Below are 21442 nucleotides of genomic sequence, written 5' to 3' on the forward strand. Positions count from 1 at the left end.
GGAAAGAAAACCAAAAACATAAAAAATTTAAAACGAATAGAAATAGATTGATGGTATTTACCTTTGCCCTTCCAAAACATGCATACATCATCAATGATATATTAAATAGGTTAATCACATGACCTAAAATTCAACTTGGGAGTACTAATAAAATAGGAATAAGAGGGTCAGTTTCAGTGGCTGACTTAAGAAAGCAAGTGTGTGCTCCTGGTGGCTGGTGAGGGTCAGTCTGACAAAGTGGTCTTTGAATGAGTCCCAAGTGAAGTAAGGAATGCACAGGCAGAAGGCCACATTCCAGCAGAGGACAAGGAGGTGCAAAAGCCTTGAGGTGAGTGTGGGAGGGGCGTGTTTGACACGTGGCCGGGGGAACCCTATGGTATGCCCGCAGTAGAGTAGACATGAAGTTGCACATCCTGAGGGGAGGTCAGAGAGGAGTCAGGGGCGGGTGAGGGAGGGAGGAGTAGGTGGGCAGGTGGTGGGCTGGGGCCAGCTTTCAAAGGACCTTGTAGGCTATGGGAAGGACTTTAGATTTTGTTCTGAGGGAGACTTATTCCGAGTGTGATTTTCACTTGGAAATTTCAAGAAATATAGCTGTCTTCCACCAGGCTTGTCAAAATTTGCCAATTTCTAGAATTGCATATGATTCATTATTACTAATCAGAGCATAAGAGATGAATCCCTGAGCCAGTGAGCTGGATGGAGAACGTCTTCTAGAGACAGTGAATGCCCTTGTTCCTACAAAGGTCAGCGGCTGCCTGGTGACTCTCCAGGCCAGAAGAGTAGCTTGGAGCCTCCAGGGAGCTGGGGTGCAAGCTGAGTTGTGGAACTGATCAGTACAACTTGGGCCTCTCTTCCATACTCCTGGGAAGGTGATTCTGAGAGAAGAACTCAGAGGAAGTGGCTCTGGCATGATAATTGGGCCCCCAGGAAAATGAGGGTGGCCGATTGGCTCAGCTTCTGATGACACCAGCCCTTTCCAGCTAGCCCCTCCGGAGAGCCTGGGAACCCTGCCAGGTTGGCCCTAGACTGATTTTGTGTCCTTCTTATGCCTTTGGGGACAGAGATGGGATGTTCTTTGTGATCTCTACACATTACTTTTGTTGTTCTTCCCAATTTTGGCTCTGTGGCAAAAACTCTGACTCCTTCAGGCTCCTCCTGGGATGGAGAATTTTACTGAGCTGGGGCTGCCTTTACCCACACAGGCCTGGGGCCTCTCTGCTTGCAAACCTTCTCCTGCAGCCTTGGCTTGTGCCTGACAGACTTGCCGCGTATGAGGTGGGCCCCACGCTTCCAGAATTCCCTGGGAATTCTTCCATCACTTCCCACAGGTGCACACAATGCCACCCCCCCTGGCATACCCACGACAGGGCAAAGGCAAGGGCATGCTCAGCTTGATTCTAAAAACACTGTGTGTTCCTGAACTGTCTGCCATGGACATGACCAAGGAAGTTTTAAAAAAAAACCACGGAGGAAAACCCAGCAAGAATCCTTGGGAATTCAAGCAAGCACTGGGGAAGCTCCTTGTGGGTGGCAGTAGAGAGGAGAAATGAATGAACTGGTAGACAAGGGGCCTGAGAGACCAAGGAGCAGGCTGTTGTGGAAGATGCTCTGAGACTGCCGCAGATGTGCCTGCCCGAGATGGAGATGAGTACGGCTGTGGCCTGGTAACTCAACAACTTCCCATCATTTGCGATTGCCATATCTTAGTAGTTTTTAAAATTTTTGAATAATGCATATTGAATAATAATGTGAGGTGGTACAAAAGGAGGTGTTTATCACGGGAAGAAGGTGAACTTGGCAGCGCTGAATACTCAACAGTGGTGCTCAGGAGCATTCGATTCAAAGTAATAAGTAAGCTTATTAACATGGCTGGGCACTGTCAACATGTCAAGTGTAAATAAGCAGTATCATAGCTGTCACTGGGACTGAGTGAGAAGAAAAAGCCTTATTTCTAATTAACTTTCCCTTTGGGGACATCTGTCAACCTCTACCTCTCTTCTAGTGATATCATTATCTCCTCCTGAAGTCACTCTACGGGAGGATGGGAAGGGCCGGGGGGAGTCTCAGGCCAAGTTCGAGTGGTGGTTCTGTCGTCCGGAACCTGGGGCACTTCCGGCATGTCACTGTTGTGTGTCCCCCTTGCACCCCAGCTCCGTATCTGTGCAATGGGACAATAAGACTCATCTTGAGGGTGGCTCAGAGGACTAGTGCTAATGTAGGTCAATGCTAGCACACACTGTTCCCCAGGTGGAGCATGTCTTCCCATGGTCTGATTAAAAACAAATCTTTTTTTTTTTTGAGACGGCCTGTTGCCAGGCTGGAGTGCGGTGGCATGATCTTGGATCACTGCAACCTCTGCCTCCTGGGTTCAACTGATTCTCCTGCTTCAGCTTCCTGAGTAGCTGGGATTACGGGCACATGCCATCATGCCCAGCTAATTTTTGTATTTTTAGTAGAGACGGGGTTCTCCCATGTTGGCCAGGATGGTCTCTACCTCTTGAGCTCGTGATCCGCTGGCCTCAGCCTCCCAAAGTACTGGGATTAAGAACAAATCTTAACTCTTCCTTCTTCAAGTGCCTCTCCTCTACCATTTTTCTTTTTTATGTAAGAAAAGTTTTAGGGACAGGGTCTGTCTCTGTAGCCCAGGGTGAATTGCAGTGTTGTGATCATGGCTAACTGTGACAATACTCCCACCTCAGTCTCCTGAGTAGCTGGGACTACAGGCACACACCACCATGCCTGATTAATTTTTAAATTTTTTGTAGAGATGAGGTCTTGCTATGTTGCCCAGGCTAGTCTCAAACTCTTGGCCTCAAGTGATCCTTCCTTCTCGGCCTCCTAAAGTGCTCGGATTACAGGCATGAGCCACTGCACCCAACCTCTTAACATTTTTCTTGACTGAATGATCGTTCTTGAATTTGGGATAAATGAGCTGTGTGTATTTGCCCTGAGGGGTTAATATTTTAATTCCCACATTATGTGACAAAGATTCTTTGCTTGACCAAACTTTAGTCGGGCTCCCGAATCTTTTCCTAGGCCCATCTGTGCACTTCCTTATAAAATCCAGTTTTAGCAAGAACCCTGCTAAGTTGGTTTAACAAGAACCCCTACCCTCAATATCTGCTCTCCCTCAATATCTAATGAGGTTCTTCATCCTCCACCATCATCTGGTTAATATCTGATCACCTGACCCATCTTCAGCAAGAATCCGATTAGGTTGGTTTATTCAGAATTCCCCATGCTTTCCTCTTAGTGATTTTCCATCCACTGACCTCTACCCTGCTCCTTGGGTATAATTTCTCACTTGCCCACGCTGTATTTGGACTTGAGCCCAAGCTCTTTCCCCTCCTGCAAAATCTCATTGCTGTGGTCTCTAAACTTACCACAGTGGTTCTGAATAAAGTCTACTTACTGGGCTTTAACAAGTATCAATGAATACTTTTTTCTTTAACAGTAGATGAGGAAAGGTTGGGGAGAAGCAGTAAGTGACTAGCCCAGAGCTATCTCTGAGAAATGAGCAACCCAGTGCCTCTGATTGACAAGCACACAGATGAAACTCGATCCTGTTTTCACCTTCTCCATGTTTCACAGTGAATTCCCTACTATCCTAGGCAGATGGCTAAAGGGTCAGGTTAGGCTGGTGGCTGCTGTGGTACAAATCTATAAACTTTTCTAAAATCTAGCTACTCAAAGTGTGGTCCGTGGATAAGGAAGCTTGTTAGAAAGACCAAATCTGGCCAGGCACAGTGGCTCACGTCTAGCATCCCAGCACTTTGGGAAGCTGAGGAGGGAGGATTGCTTGAGCCCAGAAGCTGAGACAAGCCTGGGCGACATAGTGAGACCTAGTCTCTTTAATAATAAAAAATTAGCCAGGCATGGTGGCATGTGCCGGTGGTCCCAGCCACTCAGGAGGCTGAAGTGGGAGAATCACTTGAACCTGGGAGGTGGAGGATGTTGTGAGCTGTTCTCACACTACTGGGCAACAGAGGGAGACCCTGTCTAAAGAAAAAAGAAAAGTCAGATCTCAAATCTCAGATCTGCTGAATGAGAATCTGCTTTTAAACAAGATTCCCAGGTAGTTGTCCTGCATATTAAAATTTGAGCATCGCAGCTCTAAAATGCCCATGGAAATGGAATAAGATGGAGAAAGCTATTTATCAGTACCCTTCTGGCAGTGTGATGAGTTGGGTGGGATGCATACTCTGGAGTTTATAAGGGTTTATTTGATAAGCCATGGGGTGGGGATGGGAGTATAGCAGCTGTTGTGTGTATGTAAGACCTGATCCCTCTCCCACTACCCCTTTGTTTAAGTAAAACAGATCTTAGTCCCTAAATTGTGTTCTAATGAGGATGGGTCTGGTTAATTGCAGGCTTTTGTTTTGGGGAGTGATGCTCACAAGTTGGGATTCTGCTACCTAAGGATTCTCCCCTGTTCTTCCCCCTTGTAGGATTCAACCAACCCCCTCTTAATAAGCATTTAATAAACCTTTAAGACACCACTTGGAGGGGCTCCAATTTATTCCTTACCAAGATGCCATAGGACCCTGAGTCTATCTGGGGAGGTGCAGGTATCCCAGTCAAGCCTGCTTCCCGGGTCTCAGGGAATCCAGCAACCCCCCGGATGCTCTTAAATGTGGGAGTCCCTATCCCAAGCTTTTGAGTAGGAAGATGGACTTTCAGTCCTGTCCCTTCAGAGACCCTCTCTCTGTTTCTCGTTTCAGCCTCCTTGAGGAGGTTCGGGGGCCATATGCCCAGGATGCCCCTCAGTCCCCTCTGGGCCCAGGGGCATGCTGGATCACAGAGGGAGCCACCTGCCAGGGGCACCTTCCCCACCTAGGGCACTCTGCAGAAAGCAGGGATCTTTGGATATATTACGTCAGATGCTCACCATTTTCTTCCTCTTTTTGCTGTACTTTAGTGTTAACACACTCTAAAAAAGAATAGGAAAAATTATTCTTTTTTTTTTTTTTGAGACGGAGTCTCGCTCTGCTGCCCAGGCTGGAGTGCGGTGGCCGGATCTCGGCTCACTGCAAGCTCCGCCTCCCGGGTTCACGCCATTCTCCTGCCTCAGCCTCCCGAGTAGCTGGGACTACAGGCGGCGCCACCACGCCCGGCTAGTTTTTTTGTATTTTTTAGTAGAGATGGGGTTTCACCGTGTTAGCCAGGATGGTCTCGATCTCCTGACCTCGTGATCCGCCCGTCTCAGCCTCCCAAAGTGCTGGGATTATAGGCGTGAGCCACCGCGCCGGGCGAGGAAAAATTATTAACAGGATACGGTATGGTGAACTAGTCCAGACCTTTTAATCCCTTATGGAATCAATTTAAAAATCACCTCCTAGATAGCTGGGAAGCCTCAGGGTGGAGTGCACGTGTTTTAGGATAAGAGGCTTCCTTGATCTTCAGCAGTTGGAGGCCTGCAGCACATGTTCACTGAATATTGATTCCCCTCCCTTTATTCTTATTGTATCTTGCCCACTAGAGTTCAGGTTCTGAGAGGGTGAGATGGGTTTTGTCTACTTTATATCCTGCCTCATATACAGTAGGGATATAGTAAATGTCATTGCATGAACTAAGTATGGGTAACACCATTATCTTCCCTCCTAATTGCAGTGACAAATATTGTTTCCTCTCCTTTCAAAATGCCAGAGCACTTAACTCTCTGGCTCAATGTCTTACCTGAGCCTGGAGCCTTGACATTAAATTCCAGAAATAATGTCTTGGCCATTGGCCTCCATTAAGCCTGCTCTGTTTTAAAATGGCCAACAGCCTGCTCTCCTTGGTTGGGGGCAGGCTGATTTTGTGCTTCTTACCTTCTCCAGGATGGATGACTAACTTCTACAGATCATTTAAAATCATCATAAACTTTACCTTTCGGAGCAGGCTTCGTGGTGGTTTCTTGTTCTGTTTCTGATTTCGATTTTAAAGATTTTACTGTTAAAAGGCAGAAGAGGATGGCTATTAATGATTTAAACCTTACATTTTCCAGTGGATTCATACTGGGTATTTGGGGCCTCAGGTTCTTTCTTGGCACCCAAAGCTGGTCAACAGTTTGGGGCAACTGAGGCTGGTGGGTACAGCTGGCATATATAGATGCCCCACTGCACCCCAACCCCTTTGGCTTTGGTAAATCACTCTAGGATTGCAATAAATTAGTGATCAGAAAATGTAACCCTGTTGTGGCCTTCTAATCTGGTTATCATGAGGCTAGTTTCGGACCTCAGGATAGCTGGAAGGGCTGAGGCAGGGTAAGAGGAAGACTTTAGAGGTATCCCTCCTGCTGTAGGAACCATAGAACCAAGTGGCTCCAAGGCCATGTAGACATACAATGTGGTGTGCCTGTCACTGTACGAAGTAGCGTGTCTGCTCTGTGACCACGGGGTGTGTAATGGGGACTGGATGGGAAACATGGGGATTGCCTAGGATAGATCTGCTAAGATTTGCAATGGGAAGCTACTGTATATATACATTAGGACTTTTGTAAGTTCTTGATTACCCTTGTTTTCTGTCTTCTGGAACTTTATGATCCTTGTTCCTTTTTCCTCTTTCCCTGGTATTTGTCTTCCTACTCCTAAATGCTAAATACATGTGTGTACATGTGTGTGTACACACACTCACAGACAGACACACACACACCCTACATTCCTGTGTACACACACTCACAGACACACACACACACACACACACCCTACATTCTTGTGTACACACACTCACAGACACACACACACACACACACACACACCCTACATTCCATTATTTTTTTTTGAGACAGAGTCTCACTCTGTTGCCCAGGTTGGAGGGTAGCGGTGCGATCTCCGCTCACTGCAACCTCCACCTCCCGGGTTCGAGTCATTCTCCTGCCTCAGCCTCCTGAGTAGCTGGGACTACAGGCGTGTGCCACCACACCTGGCTACTTTTTGTATTTTTAGTAGAGGCGGGGTTTTGCCATGTTGACCAGGATGGTCTCAAACTCCTGACCTCAGGTGATCCACCTGCCTCAGCCTCCCAAAGTGCTGGGATTACAGGCGTGAGCCATTGCGCCCAGCCCATTCCATTCTTAATAGCGGGGACTAATAGGGCCATGATGAAAAAGCCAAGTAAACTGCTCCACCAGCTTATGGCCTTGTGTGGTGGCCTGTGGCATTAAGAGGACTTTGAACACTTGCCGTATCAGTGCCTATTAGTTCTTCAGCAAGAGGCCGGCACTTCTGCAGACAAGGAGCTCTCCAATTTCAAGAAAACTCACTGTGCCATGGCACAGTTCTGACTGTTAGGTATAATTTCTTTTCTTAAAATATTTCCGTAGGATTGCATTAGTGTCCTATTCTAGCCCTTCAGTCTGGAGTGTAAGACTCAGGTCTTGGTTTTGTGTGGCAGATTGTCAAATATTTAAAGTCAGTTTTTACATCTCAGAGTCATGTGTCTTCCAGACTTAACATCGTCCTTTGCTTCAGCAGTTCTTTGTGTGAGGTAGTTGGCAGTTTACTGTCCAGGACACCAGCCTTTTTGTTGAGCCCCCACCAAGCTGCTTCTAGTTCTTAGAGAGTGTGGTATCCCCCAAACTGAATGCGCCATTCCAGCGATGGCACTCCAGTGTGGGGCAGAGCAGGATGAAATCCTCTTCACATAACCTTTCAGTTGTATCTGGTTGTGTTAACTTTTCTGGCAGTGATATCAATTATACTATTGAGCTTGTGGTTGAAGAAAGCATCTAACAACAAACAGGGCTTCCTCACTCTGCACTTCTCCAGCCTGCTGTTTTTGGGGGCCTGATAGCAGGATCTAATATCAATGACCAGTATCTTTTATCTAGCTAATTCTGGTCCAATGTTTCTGCCTGCCAAAATCTTTTAGAATCTGATTATGTTATCCTCAGCATTCAACAGCTGCAGGGCATCTATAAATATAAATATTCCTTCTAAATCTGCATCCAAGCCTATTATAAAAAATTTTGTACTGGACAGAGCCCCACGGCTCTCTGCTGGAAACCGGGTCGATTCTGATCTATGAAACAGTATCTTGGAGTGCTGTTCAATCAGTTATTATTAGTGATGACATCATCTTACAGTAGCACCCACCTAATATATCTCTATCTTGTCCAGGAACATCAGGAAGCCTTTGAAAATGAAATGTCTCGTGGAATTGCGCCCTATGGGGTTTCCACAGTTCCCTAATCTGATAACCTTGTCAAAAAGTGACCTCAAAGCCAGTATTATGTGATTGGCTTCTATTGATCTTAGGCTGGTTTCTTGCGATCATTTTGCTCTCAGTATTTGTCCCAGATTGGTCACAGACTCATTTCACCAACTCCCCACAATTCCTCAAAAACCAGAAGCAAGATTAAGCTATTCTTTCACTATGTACACATTCTGGAGTATATTTTATCCAGATCAGGAGACAGCAGTTACCATTCTCTTTTGATTTCTTTTCACCAATCTTTAGTTCCTGCTATTTCTCACCTAATTTTGTTGCACTCTTTTCAGTTTGAGAATAATTTTTTTTTTACATCGAAGTCAAAATTAAATAGCAATTGAACAACTTGATTTTTCCCTGAATCGTTCATCAACACTACACTAAACAGTACTAGCCTGTCTGTCTTGATTTTTTTTTTGGCTCAATTCTGTTTTAAATGGGCCTTTGTCTTTTGCTGCTGCCTGTATGATCACTATTATTATTATTCTGTTTTGGTAAGAATGTTTATCCTGGGATTGATTCAGCTTTCCTGACACTATTCTTAAAGTTCACAGCCATTTTCCTGTATTTATTGTTGAGAGCATCCTCATCTTTTTAACCTCTGTATGTGATATTTCAAAATCTGAGTCCACTGAAGGAAACACACCAGTTTGTACTTTTGAGAGCTGTCAATCCTCTTCCCCATCTGATATGGTTTGGCTGTGTCCCTACCCAAATCTCATCTTGAATTGTAGCTTTCGTAATTCCCATGTATTGTGGGAGGGACCTACTGGGAGATAACTGAATCATGGGGGTGGTTTCCCCCATACTGTTCTTGTAGTGATGAATAAGTCTCATGAACCTGATTATTTTATAAGGGGAAACTTCTTTCCTTTGGTTCTCAGTTCTCTCTCTCGGCTGCTGCCATGTAAGACGTGCCTTTCCCTTCTGCCATGATTGTGAGGCCTCCCCAGCCACGTGGAACTGTGAGTCCATCAAACGTCTTTTTCTTTATAAATTACCCAGTCTCAGGTATGTCTTTATCAGCAGCATGGAAACAGACTAATACACCATCTGACCTCTGCTTACACCTCTGCATATTCTCAGCCACATTTCTATACACACAATGTCTCTATGTGTACATATTTCTATCTACAGAGCTCCTTTCCTACTAAGACTAATTTTTTTGTAGTAGTATATACCCTTTTATCACCATGATCTGACCTTGAATCAGATGAGGGCTCAACAACAATTTCACAAGTATTTATTAAATATTCATGCTTACTATGTACCAGGCACTAAGTCTGGAGGATTTCTGTGAGCATGGATATAATGCTCTGTGTTAGAATTTCTGGCTGACTTGGTTTATAATCCTGCTCTGTGCCTGGATAGATACATGAGGCCATAACTAGTGTTTCCGGTCCTCCAGAGCGTCTCCTTATATGGATCACGAAGCACTTCCTGTGCCTGTTGCAGCCTTTCCGTGTCAGACCTGCCACCCTCTGCAGTCATAGGTCCCGAGGATTTACCTGGGTATTTTTTCCTCCATATTTGGCCAAAGTCCTGTTTGTCGAGAAAGGCTGAGCCATGTGGAACACCATTTTTGACTCATTGTGGTTGAACAATCCCATAATAAAATCATGCTTTGGAAGAGGGAGCCTTGAAACCAATTCATCTTAAACTAGAGGTTCTCCAGTTCCTCATCGTTCATGTCCCTGAGCAGCTTCTGGGGATCTGGTTAAGAATGCAGATTCCAGGATGTTTCCGGCAGGGGTTCTGATAAGCGCTAGAAAGCTACATTTTCAGTTTTGTGCTTCCTGGTTCCTCTTTGTCGCCCTCTTCAGGCATGTGGCCAGCCCATGGGCTGGGTCCACAGTGGTGTGAATAGGCTCAAGTCCCCTCTGTTGCATACCCCAGACTTTTCCCATTACCTTTCTCCTCTCCCACATCCTTTCAAGCTTAGCATTGGCACTTGACTGGCAATTACTCAGTAAATGACTTTCAGAATCCTTCTTATGAATATTTACATAAATGCTCAGATTTTCTTGGTGGTCATGCTTACTGACTTTGAGATAGTTCCAGTTCTTGGGGCTCTGGGGGAGCACACAGAACTGAAAAAGGTTCCCAGTGAACCAATGTAGCCTGTGGAACACTCCTCGGCACATGCTGGCAGTGTGTGCCTGTCCTCTGCCTCTCCATTCTCTCTTACAGGGTTTCTGCCTCCTAATCTCATTTAACCACATTGGAGCTACAAAATTTAGCAGCCATGGATAGGGGCAGGGAGGGGAGGTGACGGGGGAATCTAATTTACTGCTGCCATGACTACAGATGTGAAATAAATCTGTGAATCAGTGATGGATCGATCCCACTAAGGCTGGATTTAAATCATTAATAATGGCAAGAAATGCTATTCGGTCTTCCACCCCCAGGGTCCCAGAGTGAGGATTTCGGGGCTTAATTGGGTAGAGAGTGAAGACCCTTAATGCAATTTTGCCAGACTCTCTCCTGTGTGTCTGAGCTGTAGCCACGAAGGTTCGCTACATAGATAGTTTTGGTGGGTTCTGAATCAGGGCTGGCTTCGACCTCACGCTGAGACTGTCGGTGGTGGGCCCATGTCCCATTTTCCATTTTCCATTTTCCACATGATTATCTGGATATGGCCTGTCACCCCAGGGAGCCAGTGTATAATCTGGGAAGAAAATGGCCTGTGTCCCTGAGGGAAATCGTGCCTGTGTTCATGTAGAACAAGAATAGGAAGATGAATGAAAAACAGGGGAGGAGACGGAAAGATGGAAGAAGCTATTTGTTTCAGCACTTTGCTGATGCTCTTTCTCTGAGGGAGGTCTGGGATGGGAGGAAACGGGAAGCAAGGCTAGGAGAGGAGTTAACAACTTACCCAAAATGAGACCTCAGAGGGCAACGGAAACAGTAGGATATCATTAGCGTGAGAGGCAATACTCAAGCTACAATATTTCACATGCACAAAATGCTGCAAGACCATTACTCCCCCAGCCCACAGAGCCCAGCCGGGCCTCGCCGACAGAGCTCAGCTTTCCTCACCGGCAGTTCCGCCATAGTGCCAGTCCGTTTGACTGGCCTGGCTCCTCCTGTACAATGTCAGAAGCGACTCAGAAGACTCTGTGGCAGATTCAGAGATGGCAGAAGGGGTCATGGAAATCAACGGGACAGTCAAGAAGTTGGTCGCTTGAGAGGGGCCAGCGTCTGGGCTCCTGCCAGAGGGGAGAACAGGAAGGTCAACTTCCAGACAGGGGCCAGGTCAGGAACCCCTCCTAAGGCACGCTAGGGGTTGAAGGGGTGCTCTTGACATCCAGACCCGGATGATGGACGTCTCGAGGTTTGAAGAGACGAGCTGTGAATCATGAAAAATCGGCCAGTGTGTCACTCTGGGCAGCAGAGCCACACATTGCCACTGCTGCTTCACTAAACCATGAGAGGATCTGTGGCTGCCTTCAAAGGCCACTGGGCCAGGTGGTCATAACTGACAGATGTTCCAGAACAGTCTCCTTCTTTCCTGGCTCACAACCCTGCTTATTCTGGTGCCTCTCCCTGCCTCACGGTTGTTTTGGGCAGAGTGGAAAAGATACTGAATTAGATGCTGCAGCAGTTTAAAATTAAGCACTGAGGTCTGTCCCTGCAATCGGCTCACCACAAACACCACCACCATTAAGAAGGCTTTCCAAAGGACCTGAGGGCAGGGCACTGGGTGTGAGGTGCAGGTTCCACTGCCTGGCAGCTTAGGATCAAGAGGGATGACCCTGACACATCAATCCACACTGTGTTCTTTCTCAGGAGTCTCTGGCTTTTAACTAGGGGCAAGAAATTAATTCAAATGAATGAGAGGGGTCTTTGGGGGTGTTTTGGCTCTGGAGTTATTTCATGTCAACTGGTCCAGTTGGCAGAGATGGGCACAAGAAAAAAATCCCCAACATATAAATAGGTGGTGACTATGGTTGGTAGCAAAGGCATAGACTTTGGTGTCAGCTCTTGACACTTGAGCTTAAATGTTGGCCCTTGCAACATAGTGGAGGCACTTGGGGTAAGTTACTTGTTTGCTGTTACTCTTGCAGAGGAAGTAAGTTAGGCCTGTCCCCATCTGCACCAGGGAACTCAGTGTAGGGGCGGGGAGTGGGTTAAGGGCTGGAGTCTGGGTAAGGGCTCAGGCAAAGAGGTGGAGGGAGAGAGCAGAGGCTGTTTGTTCTCGCAGGTGGGTGCCCTGGGAAGGCTCCCTTCAGGGTCTATAGGAGTTACAGGCAGATCTTGCAGGTGCCTCTGAGGGACAAGTAGGGGAGCTTGGGTCTGTGCCAGCCCTGCAGGCTGGGGCTGAGCAGCTATGTTCTTAGGACACACCATCAAGAAGGGGCCCCTGGGTAAGTGGCCGGATGTTTGGGTCCTAGGTCAGGTGACCGCAGGGATTCAGAACAGGTGGATGCAGGTGAATTCCTCAGGTCCGTGGCAACTCTTGTCCTGCTCCAGACCCCAGGGCCAGGTGAGTAGACTCTCCAGGGCCTCAGTTTCTTTATCCTTCTAGCGAGATGATAACTGTCATACCTCACTCACCTGGTGCCCACTGGGACTACAGAGATGATGCCAGTTCTCATGAAAGGACTTAGAAAAGTCAAATCTGCCAAACAAACTTAGAGAGTTATCTCATAATATTGGCTTCTCTGGTCATTTCCATTATCAAGTACATTTCCCCCCATACGCTCTCTGTTGTGCCTGCTCCAGGCTGGATCATCGCAGGGTCTTCTGGAGTTCCTGCCAGGGCTCACCTCCCAGGAAGCAGAACCAGGTTCCAGTCACCTGGGCTGAACACTAGCCCCATGTTCCATTGCGATGGAGAGGACACAGGGTGGAGACGTTGGATCCTGGATCCTGGGGAGTTGGACTGCTCGAGGCCTGCTTCTGTAGTGCTTTAGCGAGGGGAGGGCCTGGCATGTGCCTGGAGGATCTTCAGTAAATGGGGAAGTGAGAGAGGGAGCCGCTCCAGGCCTGGGGTGGCTGATAGCCTTTCTGTTTATAAGGGACACATGACACGCTTGATCTGTACCTGCTATCCTTCCCCAACCCTTGCCTGTCACACATGTGCACGTGTGAATGTAACACTTACTGCCTAAAGGAGTCTGTGGAAGGTTTGGGTTCTCAGCTTTCTCATGTGAAGAATATCCTGGGCCTCTCTGAGAACTTGGAGGCCCAGATCTGGCCCCTGGGGACCCAAGCCTGATGTGGACACCAGGAAGGCCCCCCAGGGCCTCTCTGATCCTCACAGCTCTCCATGGGCCCCGGGAACCCATTGGAAACCCCCTCAGCTGAAATATGAACAAAGGGTTGGCTTGGTGTGTGTGTTTGGAATAAAGCTGACCAGGAATCCTGACTCTTGTTCAGGGCATGCTAAGTTTTCTACCTGGTGGTTCGTGGGGTGCAGAATGGAGGATGACACGGATCTGCGGCACTTACTGAGAGTGTGCTGTCTGCTGGTCACTGTTCAGCCTCCTGCTCAGTAAATATACATTTCATCCTCACCAAAACCCCGTGAGGCTGGAACTCTTCCCCTACCCATTTTACAGGTGAAGAAACTGAGGTACAAGGAGATTAAGTGGCTGCCTGGGTGGAGGAGCTGAGTTTCAAACCCAGGCAGTCTGGCTCCAAAGCCCCAGTTCTCAATATTTTTAAGGTGGTCACATCACTGTCGGGCCCCTTCACTGTGTCTGACCACATTGCTTCACTTGCTTTGAGTGTCAGCGAATGGGGTGAATGGGGGCTTTTGGAAAGCCACTCCCTCATTTGTGCATCACCTGCAGTGGAGTTACCTGTCAGAGGCCTTGCAGCATCCCTGGAGGTGTGCAGCGGGGAATAGAGCTGGAGCGGGGCTGCCTCGCCAGGTCAAGGGACAGCCCTGCGTGGGAGCCCTGTGCCCTCAAGTTGTAACTTATGGGTCCCCTACTTGGCAAAACTGGGATTTCATTCCTGCTTCTCGCCGTAACTAAACTGGCGCTGTGCTTTTTTTAGATCTAGTGGAGATAAATTATCCTTTGGGGAAAAAGTGTAGGGGACAAGACAAAAAGCCAAGGACAAGGCTTTTGGACCCCTGCAGCTGGGCACGTAGCAGGCCCAGCATATTCCACAGAGGCTCACTTATTCCACAGATACTTCATTGACCGTCTAGTGTGTGCCAAGTCCTGTCACAGGATTTTAATGAGTATTCACTGAATGAGAATTCACGCCTTGGAAATATGCCTAAACCTATTCTCTTCCTGGAGAAACTGCACCTTCCCTTGGGGACATTCAGTCATCTGCTTCCCTGAGAGCACTGCTTGCGAGCCCTTTGCAGTCTCTCCTGGTTGAGACCTTCTCCCCAGGCTCAGACAACCTCTGCCCCTTTCATCTCTAGTGGTTCTGAGCACCCAGGACACTGATCTTGGGACCCACCCCTCCCCTGTGAGTGACTGAGTGGCAGAGGCAAGCAGGGTTGTAACTTCTGGGAGCCCCAGTAAACTTCTCCTTCCTCCCCTACTCCGTGCCACGCCCCGTCTTGGGTTCTCCACGGGCTGCTGAAACATTGTCCCTAAGGAGGAGTTTCCACCTGATTTATCCCAAAAGAAAACTATTACCTTGCATCACGAAGAAGCATGGTTTGTGACGAATAACTTGCCTTGGGTTCTATTGGAAAAAAGAATAAAAAACAATATTGGCAAAAAAGCATCTTTCTATTTAAAAATGTGTTGTTAAGTATGTGGAGAGGGCCCTCGTTATAGAAATTTTCTATTTTTACTTTTCTTTAGTAGTGTCTCTTAATGGTTTCCTTTAAAAATTAGTAGGTTGAAATTTTATAAAATTAGTGAGAACTCAAGACGATACTTTTCAGGCGATCATGGATTTTGGAAATTCAAGTTTGCTTTGCTTATCTCTATCGTTATCCCAGAAGCCTCCCTCTGTCTCGGGATGAAGGACGTCTGTCCAGCAGAGGTGACTGAGGTACAGGGCATATATGTATTTTAAGAATTAATTTTAATTTTAAAGGACCTGCTTGTGTCCCCGTAATCACCTGATTGTTTGCCTTGAGTGATAAGGCATCAAGAATTTCTTGTACACTTGGGATAAAGATAAAATATGCCACCAACTCTGATAATACAAAATGGCAACAGGGGAAGCAATAGAGAAACAAGAACCAGAACATTTGAATTGGAAAAGGAAATGTGAACACTTCCCTTATCCATAGCTTACCCATGCAACAAAATAGTATTGAGGAATATCCCTTGGCTATTAAAATGATGTCTCTAACAATTAAGCAACATGGGCAAATGGTGAAGTTATAATACTAAGTTACAAAAGTAAAATACTACCTTGTATAGACAGCATGTTTAAAATGGTAAAAACCATACCACACAACAAGGACCATCACTATCACAAATGCAAACAATGGCGGCAAGGAGACAGAATACAAATCACTTAAGTGTGAATTAGCTTTATTTATATTTGAATGTTCACAGGTTGGGGGTTGTCTTTCTACTCTTTTCACATTTTTCATTTTTTAAAGAAAGGAACAAGAAGATTTTTTTTTTGATGTCCCTTTTCTAAAATTAAAATAGGTACACAACTTATTAAAAAGCAGAAACAAAGCATGAAAGGAGGAAGGAAGGGAGGAAAGAAGGAGAAGCGACTAGAAGAGGAGAGAAAGTTTGGGAGCCTGTCCTGGCTGTTCTAATGATTTTCTGTGACCTTGGGGGTAGTCACACGCGCTCTTTCTAGCTCAAAGTTGCTCATCTGTGAAATGGGCAGGAAGAGAAAATGGTTGGGACAATTAAAGGAGATAGAGATTGTGAAATATACAATATGTACCCTATGCCATCAGACTATGTTCCCTAACTTTCACTGGACCAACACACATACAGAAAATAATTCTGTTCTTTTGGGAGCACAGTGGAGGCATCGGCAACCGGCTCTGGGGCTCAGCATCCCCCCACCCACCAGTGGTTGACTCAAGGTCACAGAGGTGAACGTCCTTGCATGAAAAGTTGGCTGGCTTTCTCATCTCTGCCTTGTTAGTGTCTCTTGCACCTTTTTCTGAAATTTCCAGAATTGCTAGGTTCCCTGTTGGAAATGGTAGTTGGGACACCAGCTCTCAACTGGAAATGGCAACTGAATTATAGCCGTTAGGCCAGACAGCATTTGGAGCTGCTGAGGAAGAGCTAGCAGGGTAAAGAAAATAAAATTCGATGCATTATGTATATCAAAAGATGAGGCAAAAACATGATGAATCAAAATCAATGTACTGTGACATCTCTATAGCATTATTTGCCACAAGGCAGAATTTATCATTAGGAACGTCTTGGGTACTAAAAAAACTAAAAGGGGTCTCATTGTGGGGTGGTTTCACTCTATAGTATGTTCTACGGCAGCAGGAGAGCAATGTAGCCTGGAGGCTCATCTAGCACCTCTCTTCTTGTAAGATTAGAAGAGTATTTTATACTTACAATTGCATGGTACAGGGGAGTTTCAAAGCAGTTTCAGATATGTTACTTCATTTACTTATTGCAACCCACTGTGAGAAAGGTGCTTTTGCACATGGGGAAACTGAAACCTAGAGATGATAAGTGACATGCCCAACGTCTAGGCCCCACCGTGTGCTGGATTTTCTGACTTGGACACCACAGCACTCACACCCATGTTGTGCATCCAAAATCTGAACTCCCCCAGCAGGCCAATCAGATGCAACTAACCAATTATTCACTGGCAGTTGATGCTACATTTATATTCAAGTTGCTCACCTAATTTTAGTGGATTTCCCCATAAACTTTGGGGGGAATCAAGCCTTTAAGGAAGAGAGGTGGGTGGGGGTTGTTAGTCTGATGTAAACTGATTTGTCCAGGGCTGTGGGAGTCTCTGAAGTTGACCGGCCTGTAGGGTGGATGAGTGGAGGGTGTAGATCCCTCCCACAGCCTGATTCATTGTGTCTCATCTTTTGGTTATGTCCATTTCACAAAGCAGGTAATGTGGCTAGGGGTGTGTGGCCAGTCACAAGTCAATGGCAAGGGAATAATAATACATCATGTAATATAATAATACTTACAATGGCCAACACTTTCTTGGGCCTAAAATGCTATGTGCCTGGCATATCTCTTAATGATTTACCTAATTAAATCACTTTAATCCTCCCACACATCCTATGAGGTAGGGCTAATGCTGTTCCTATTTACAATGAAGACAAACAAGACATGGAGAGGTTAAGTCACTTGCCCAAGCTCATGCAACTAGTGAGAGGGAGAGAGCTGGCTTTCAAACCTAGGCAGTCAAGCTCCTGAGAGAAAGGAAAATGTGCTCTTCATGACAGACTCCTATTTGCTATTAAGTAGATAAATAAATGGCATTCAGACACCCCCTTTACTGTCTGTTCCTGTGGCAGACATTACTAGTTGATCACAGCACTCTTTGCTGCTGAGCCCCGACAAGGCCTCAGAATTCTTCTCAGCGTAGTTTTCCACTAACCTCTAGTAGTTAATGCATCGGCATGAGAGATAAGCCCATTTGTCATATCTAGGGCTCATTTTATAGATGCCAATTAATTGATAAGGTTTAAAAGAATTTGTGGGCACCCATGTATATGTGAGTGTGACTGGCTCTAGGAAGTGAATATGATCACTTGATTCAATTTACATGTACTGAGCATCTGCTATAGGTGAGGAAGGCACTCTTGTTAGTTACTGAGGTTCAACACAAGGGTAAACGAAGTTATATCTTAAGGGTATTAGGAGAATATTCTACCTAAAAATATTGATATATATTTTTTTAAAAGTTAAGAAATTTCTTATAAATTTTTTCTTAACCTGTTTTGTACAATCTGTCTTGAAGCCCTAGAATTTCATAAACCAAGACATTCTTTCATGAGCCTTGAAAGGCATTTCAGCATCTCCCTGGTGTTTCTTCAGTGCCTCTCCAATTTTTGTTAGCAGGACATTTATTTTCAAAGTGTTTGCTTTATACACAATTCCATTCGCTTGACAGCATTGTATTTGTCCTACTCTAGTGGGTAATATATTTACTAAGATCCAGCACATAGAGGGAACATGTTAAGAATGCTTGATTCATACCGTGCAAGAGAAAAAGCCCTGAATGCTATTTTTCAGTATTAGAATTACATTTGATACTTGAACAGCAGGGATATTAGGATTCCAAGAGGAAACTTAATGGTAGAGGCACACAGAAAAGAGAGTTTCCCAGCAATAGCGGAATTACCTCTCTAATGCAACAACTAAATTTCCAGGAGGGGAGTAGGAATCAAGGATGGTACATCTGATTTGATGGAGAGGGATGTAATAGTAAATGCCTGTGTGGCTGCTGATAACACCCAGCTTTTAGGATGTAGGTTGAGTGTAATCAGATTTTTAGGAATTTAAAAATTCGGGCTGCCTAGGATGCTTGCAGTTGGTAGCAGAACCAATAGTTTAGTTCTACTTATAGGCCAGCATGAAGATGATGTAGGTGACCTGAACCTTTACATTTCTGTACCTAGTAGAATATGGCCATGCAGTCACAACATCAAGAGAAGACACTACAGGGACATATGAGCAAAAGCACATTAATCACTGCCAGCAAACAGCACAAGGAGGCTGCTGCCAAATAATAAAACCCAACATGAGGAAATGCTGCCAGTAGCTGAAACAGTGTTGAAAAAACTTTAGCCCTTGGATGAGAAAAATCACTCTAAAGTCAAATACTTACCCCCAGACTAAAATGATTCCTTTAAGGGGGATGTATGGGTATCCTGAGAAGCATACCAGTGTCTGTTGACCTAGCAACAGAGTGTAGGAATGTATTCCAGGAAATAGAGATCTCTGATAAACAGTTCACCAAAATGCCATTTTAAAAAAGGAACAAAACATTGGAAGCAATAAATGGTCAATAATAGAAGATTGATTAAAAATAATATAGCTTATCAATACAATACAATGTGATGCAGTCATTAAAATTATTAGAAAGCTTAATATTTTAAATGTATATAATATTAAATGATATTCATATATGTATAGTGTTTATACATAATATTTATATAAATAAGTGTATCTTTAAAAGCAGGTCACAAACACAACATAAAGCTTGATCTTTTTACAAAAGGGGTGTGTGTATGTGTATATATATGTGTATATAAATACATGTATGTGTGTGTGTACATATATAGAATAAGTCTGGGGAAGATATAATCACAAGTGTGGAAAGTGATTATCAAATCTGATAGTCAAGTGGTGGTGATTTTTGCTTTCTTCTTTTTGCTTATCTATAGTTTATTTCTTTCTTCTCTCTCTTTCTCTCTCTTTTTTTTTTTTTTTAGAGATGAGCATTCTGTCACCCAGGCTGCTCAAAATCCTGAGCTCAAGTGATCCTCCCATCTCAGCCTCCTGAGTAGCTGGGATCACAGGTGTGTGCCACCACACCCGACTAAATTTTAAAATTTTTTGTAGAGATGAGGTGTTGCTATGTTGCCCAGGCTGGCCTCAAACTTCTGGCTTCACACAATCCTCTCGCCTTGGCCTCCCAAACTTCTGGGATTGCAGGTGTGAGCCACTGCTCCTCGCCTGCTTATATATAGTTTCTAAAGCATCTGCAATGAACATGTATTACTTGTGTAATATGAAAAAGGAAAGATACAAATAACAATTATTATTATAAACAGATGGTTTATGTTTATGAAGTCTTCCTGCCTGCTTTGTTGGTGCAGTGCTTTGGGGCAAGGCTATTATATTATAGTTGTGAGCAGAACTTGGTCAGTAAATGAGTCTTCCTACCTGTCAGCACCATGGATAGGGTTGACAATTTGTGCTCTGGCTCTCTCTCGCGTTTGTGCTTTTTTCCTGGGCATCCTGGTAAACTAGAGCTACCATCCTTTGGGAGGCCCTCCTCCAGATACTCATCCCCTTCCAGATACTCTTCTTCATCCAGACCTTCTCTCCCTTTCAGATACTTTTCCTCCCATAGATGCTCTCCCTCCTCCAGATACTCACCTTCTTTCAGATACTTTTTATACAGATTTTCTTTTCCATCCAGATTGTCTTCCTCCTCCAGAGCTTCTTCCTCCTCCAGAATCTCTTCCTTTTCCAGAGCCTTTTCCTCTTCTAGATACCATTCCTTCCCCAGATACTCTTCCTCATCCAGATACCCTTTCTTCCCCAGATAATCTTCCTCCTCAATATACTCTTCCTTCTCCAGATACCCTTCCTTCTCCAGATACCCTTCCTTCCCCAGATACTCTTCCTCCTCCAGATGCTCTTTCTTCTCCAGATACTCTTCCTCCTGCAGATACCCTTCCTTCCCCAGATACTCTTCCTCCTCAATATACTCTTCCTCCTCCAGATACCCTTCCTTCCCCAAATACTCTTCCTCCTCCAGATGCTCTTCCTTCCCCAGATGCTCTTCCTCCTTCAAGTATTCTTCCTTCACCAGATCCTCTTCCTCTTCCAGGTCCTCTTCTTCCTCCAGATACTCTTTGTCCTCCCCAGACTCTCCCTCTGGAGAAACTGGAGATTCATCCTGTAGACTTTCCTCATCTAGTTCTACTTCAGTATCCTCTTTCTCTGAAGGTAAGGTCTGTGTGGAACATTGGGGAGTTGTGGGAGGGTGAGGAGGTGATGCTCCTGATAACTGATTATTTTCAGCCGACATGCTGGGGAAGTCGTAGGTGGTGAACTCCTTCTGCAGCAGCCAACGTCACTTTATCATCCTGTATCCAAGAAAGGAATAAAATCCTATTAACCAGTAATAGCAACTGCATATTGATTTAAACCCATTTCTATTCACTTATTTCATTCGGTAGTCTTTGGAGGGTTCTTTAAGTATGCATATCAGTACCTAGTGGCCAGTGAAAAAGGCACAAGAAGAGGGAATGGAGGCTTACCCTCAACGAGCTGGGTAGGGAGACCACATCTGAAGGCCAGGCCTTTGAAATTGCTGCACAATATGAAGTCAACGGGGAGGGCTGGAAAGCAATCATTGTTTAGTGGTGCTATTGCTAGAGAAGATTTTTATTTCTCATTAAGTATTTATTGCCACAATAAATAAGACCGAGACTGTCTTCCAGGAGCTTGAAATCTGGGGAGAAAGGAGTCACAAAAAACAGATTTCTAAACACAAGTGACCAACACAATGGAAGGGTTCCCACAGCGTGGGATGGACACAGTGTCTGGGGCTTCTGGTCAGTTCAGGCCCCTGTAGTCAGAAGTCTGTGGGGTACATCCTCATGGCTACCACATGCACTGTCAGCCCT

General features: G+C 45.3%; 1 protein-coding gene across 1 annotated transcript in view; it reads right to left on the reverse strand.

Annotated features, from left to right (window-relative positions):
- ERICH6B (glutamate rich 6B) overlaps positions 1–20893 on the reverse strand; it is a 52604-nt gene extending 31711 nt beyond the window's left edge. The window contains exons 1-5 of the mRNA XM_077974329.1: positions 20184–20893; positions 14799–14847; positions 11230–11399; positions 5869–5931; positions 4889–4930 (exon numbers count right to left, since the gene is read on the reverse strand). Coding sequence (XP_077830455.1) covers positions 4889–4930; positions 5869–5931; positions 11230–11399; positions 14799–14847; positions 20184–20841 — 982 coding nt within the window. The 5' untranslated portion in view covers positions 20842–20893. The remainder of the gene's footprint in view (positions 1–4888; positions 4931–5868; positions 5932–11229; positions 11400–14798; positions 14848–20183) is intronic.
- Positions 20894–21442: the final 549 nt, after the last annotated feature.

Source organism: Macaca mulatta, chromosome 17 (assembly GCF_049350105.2).
Source record: "Macaca mulatta isolate MMU2019108-1 chromosome 17, T2T-MMU8v2.0, whole genome shotgun sequence".
NCBI lineage: Eukaryota > Metazoa > Chordata > Mammalia > Primates > Cercopithecidae > Macaca > Macaca mulatta.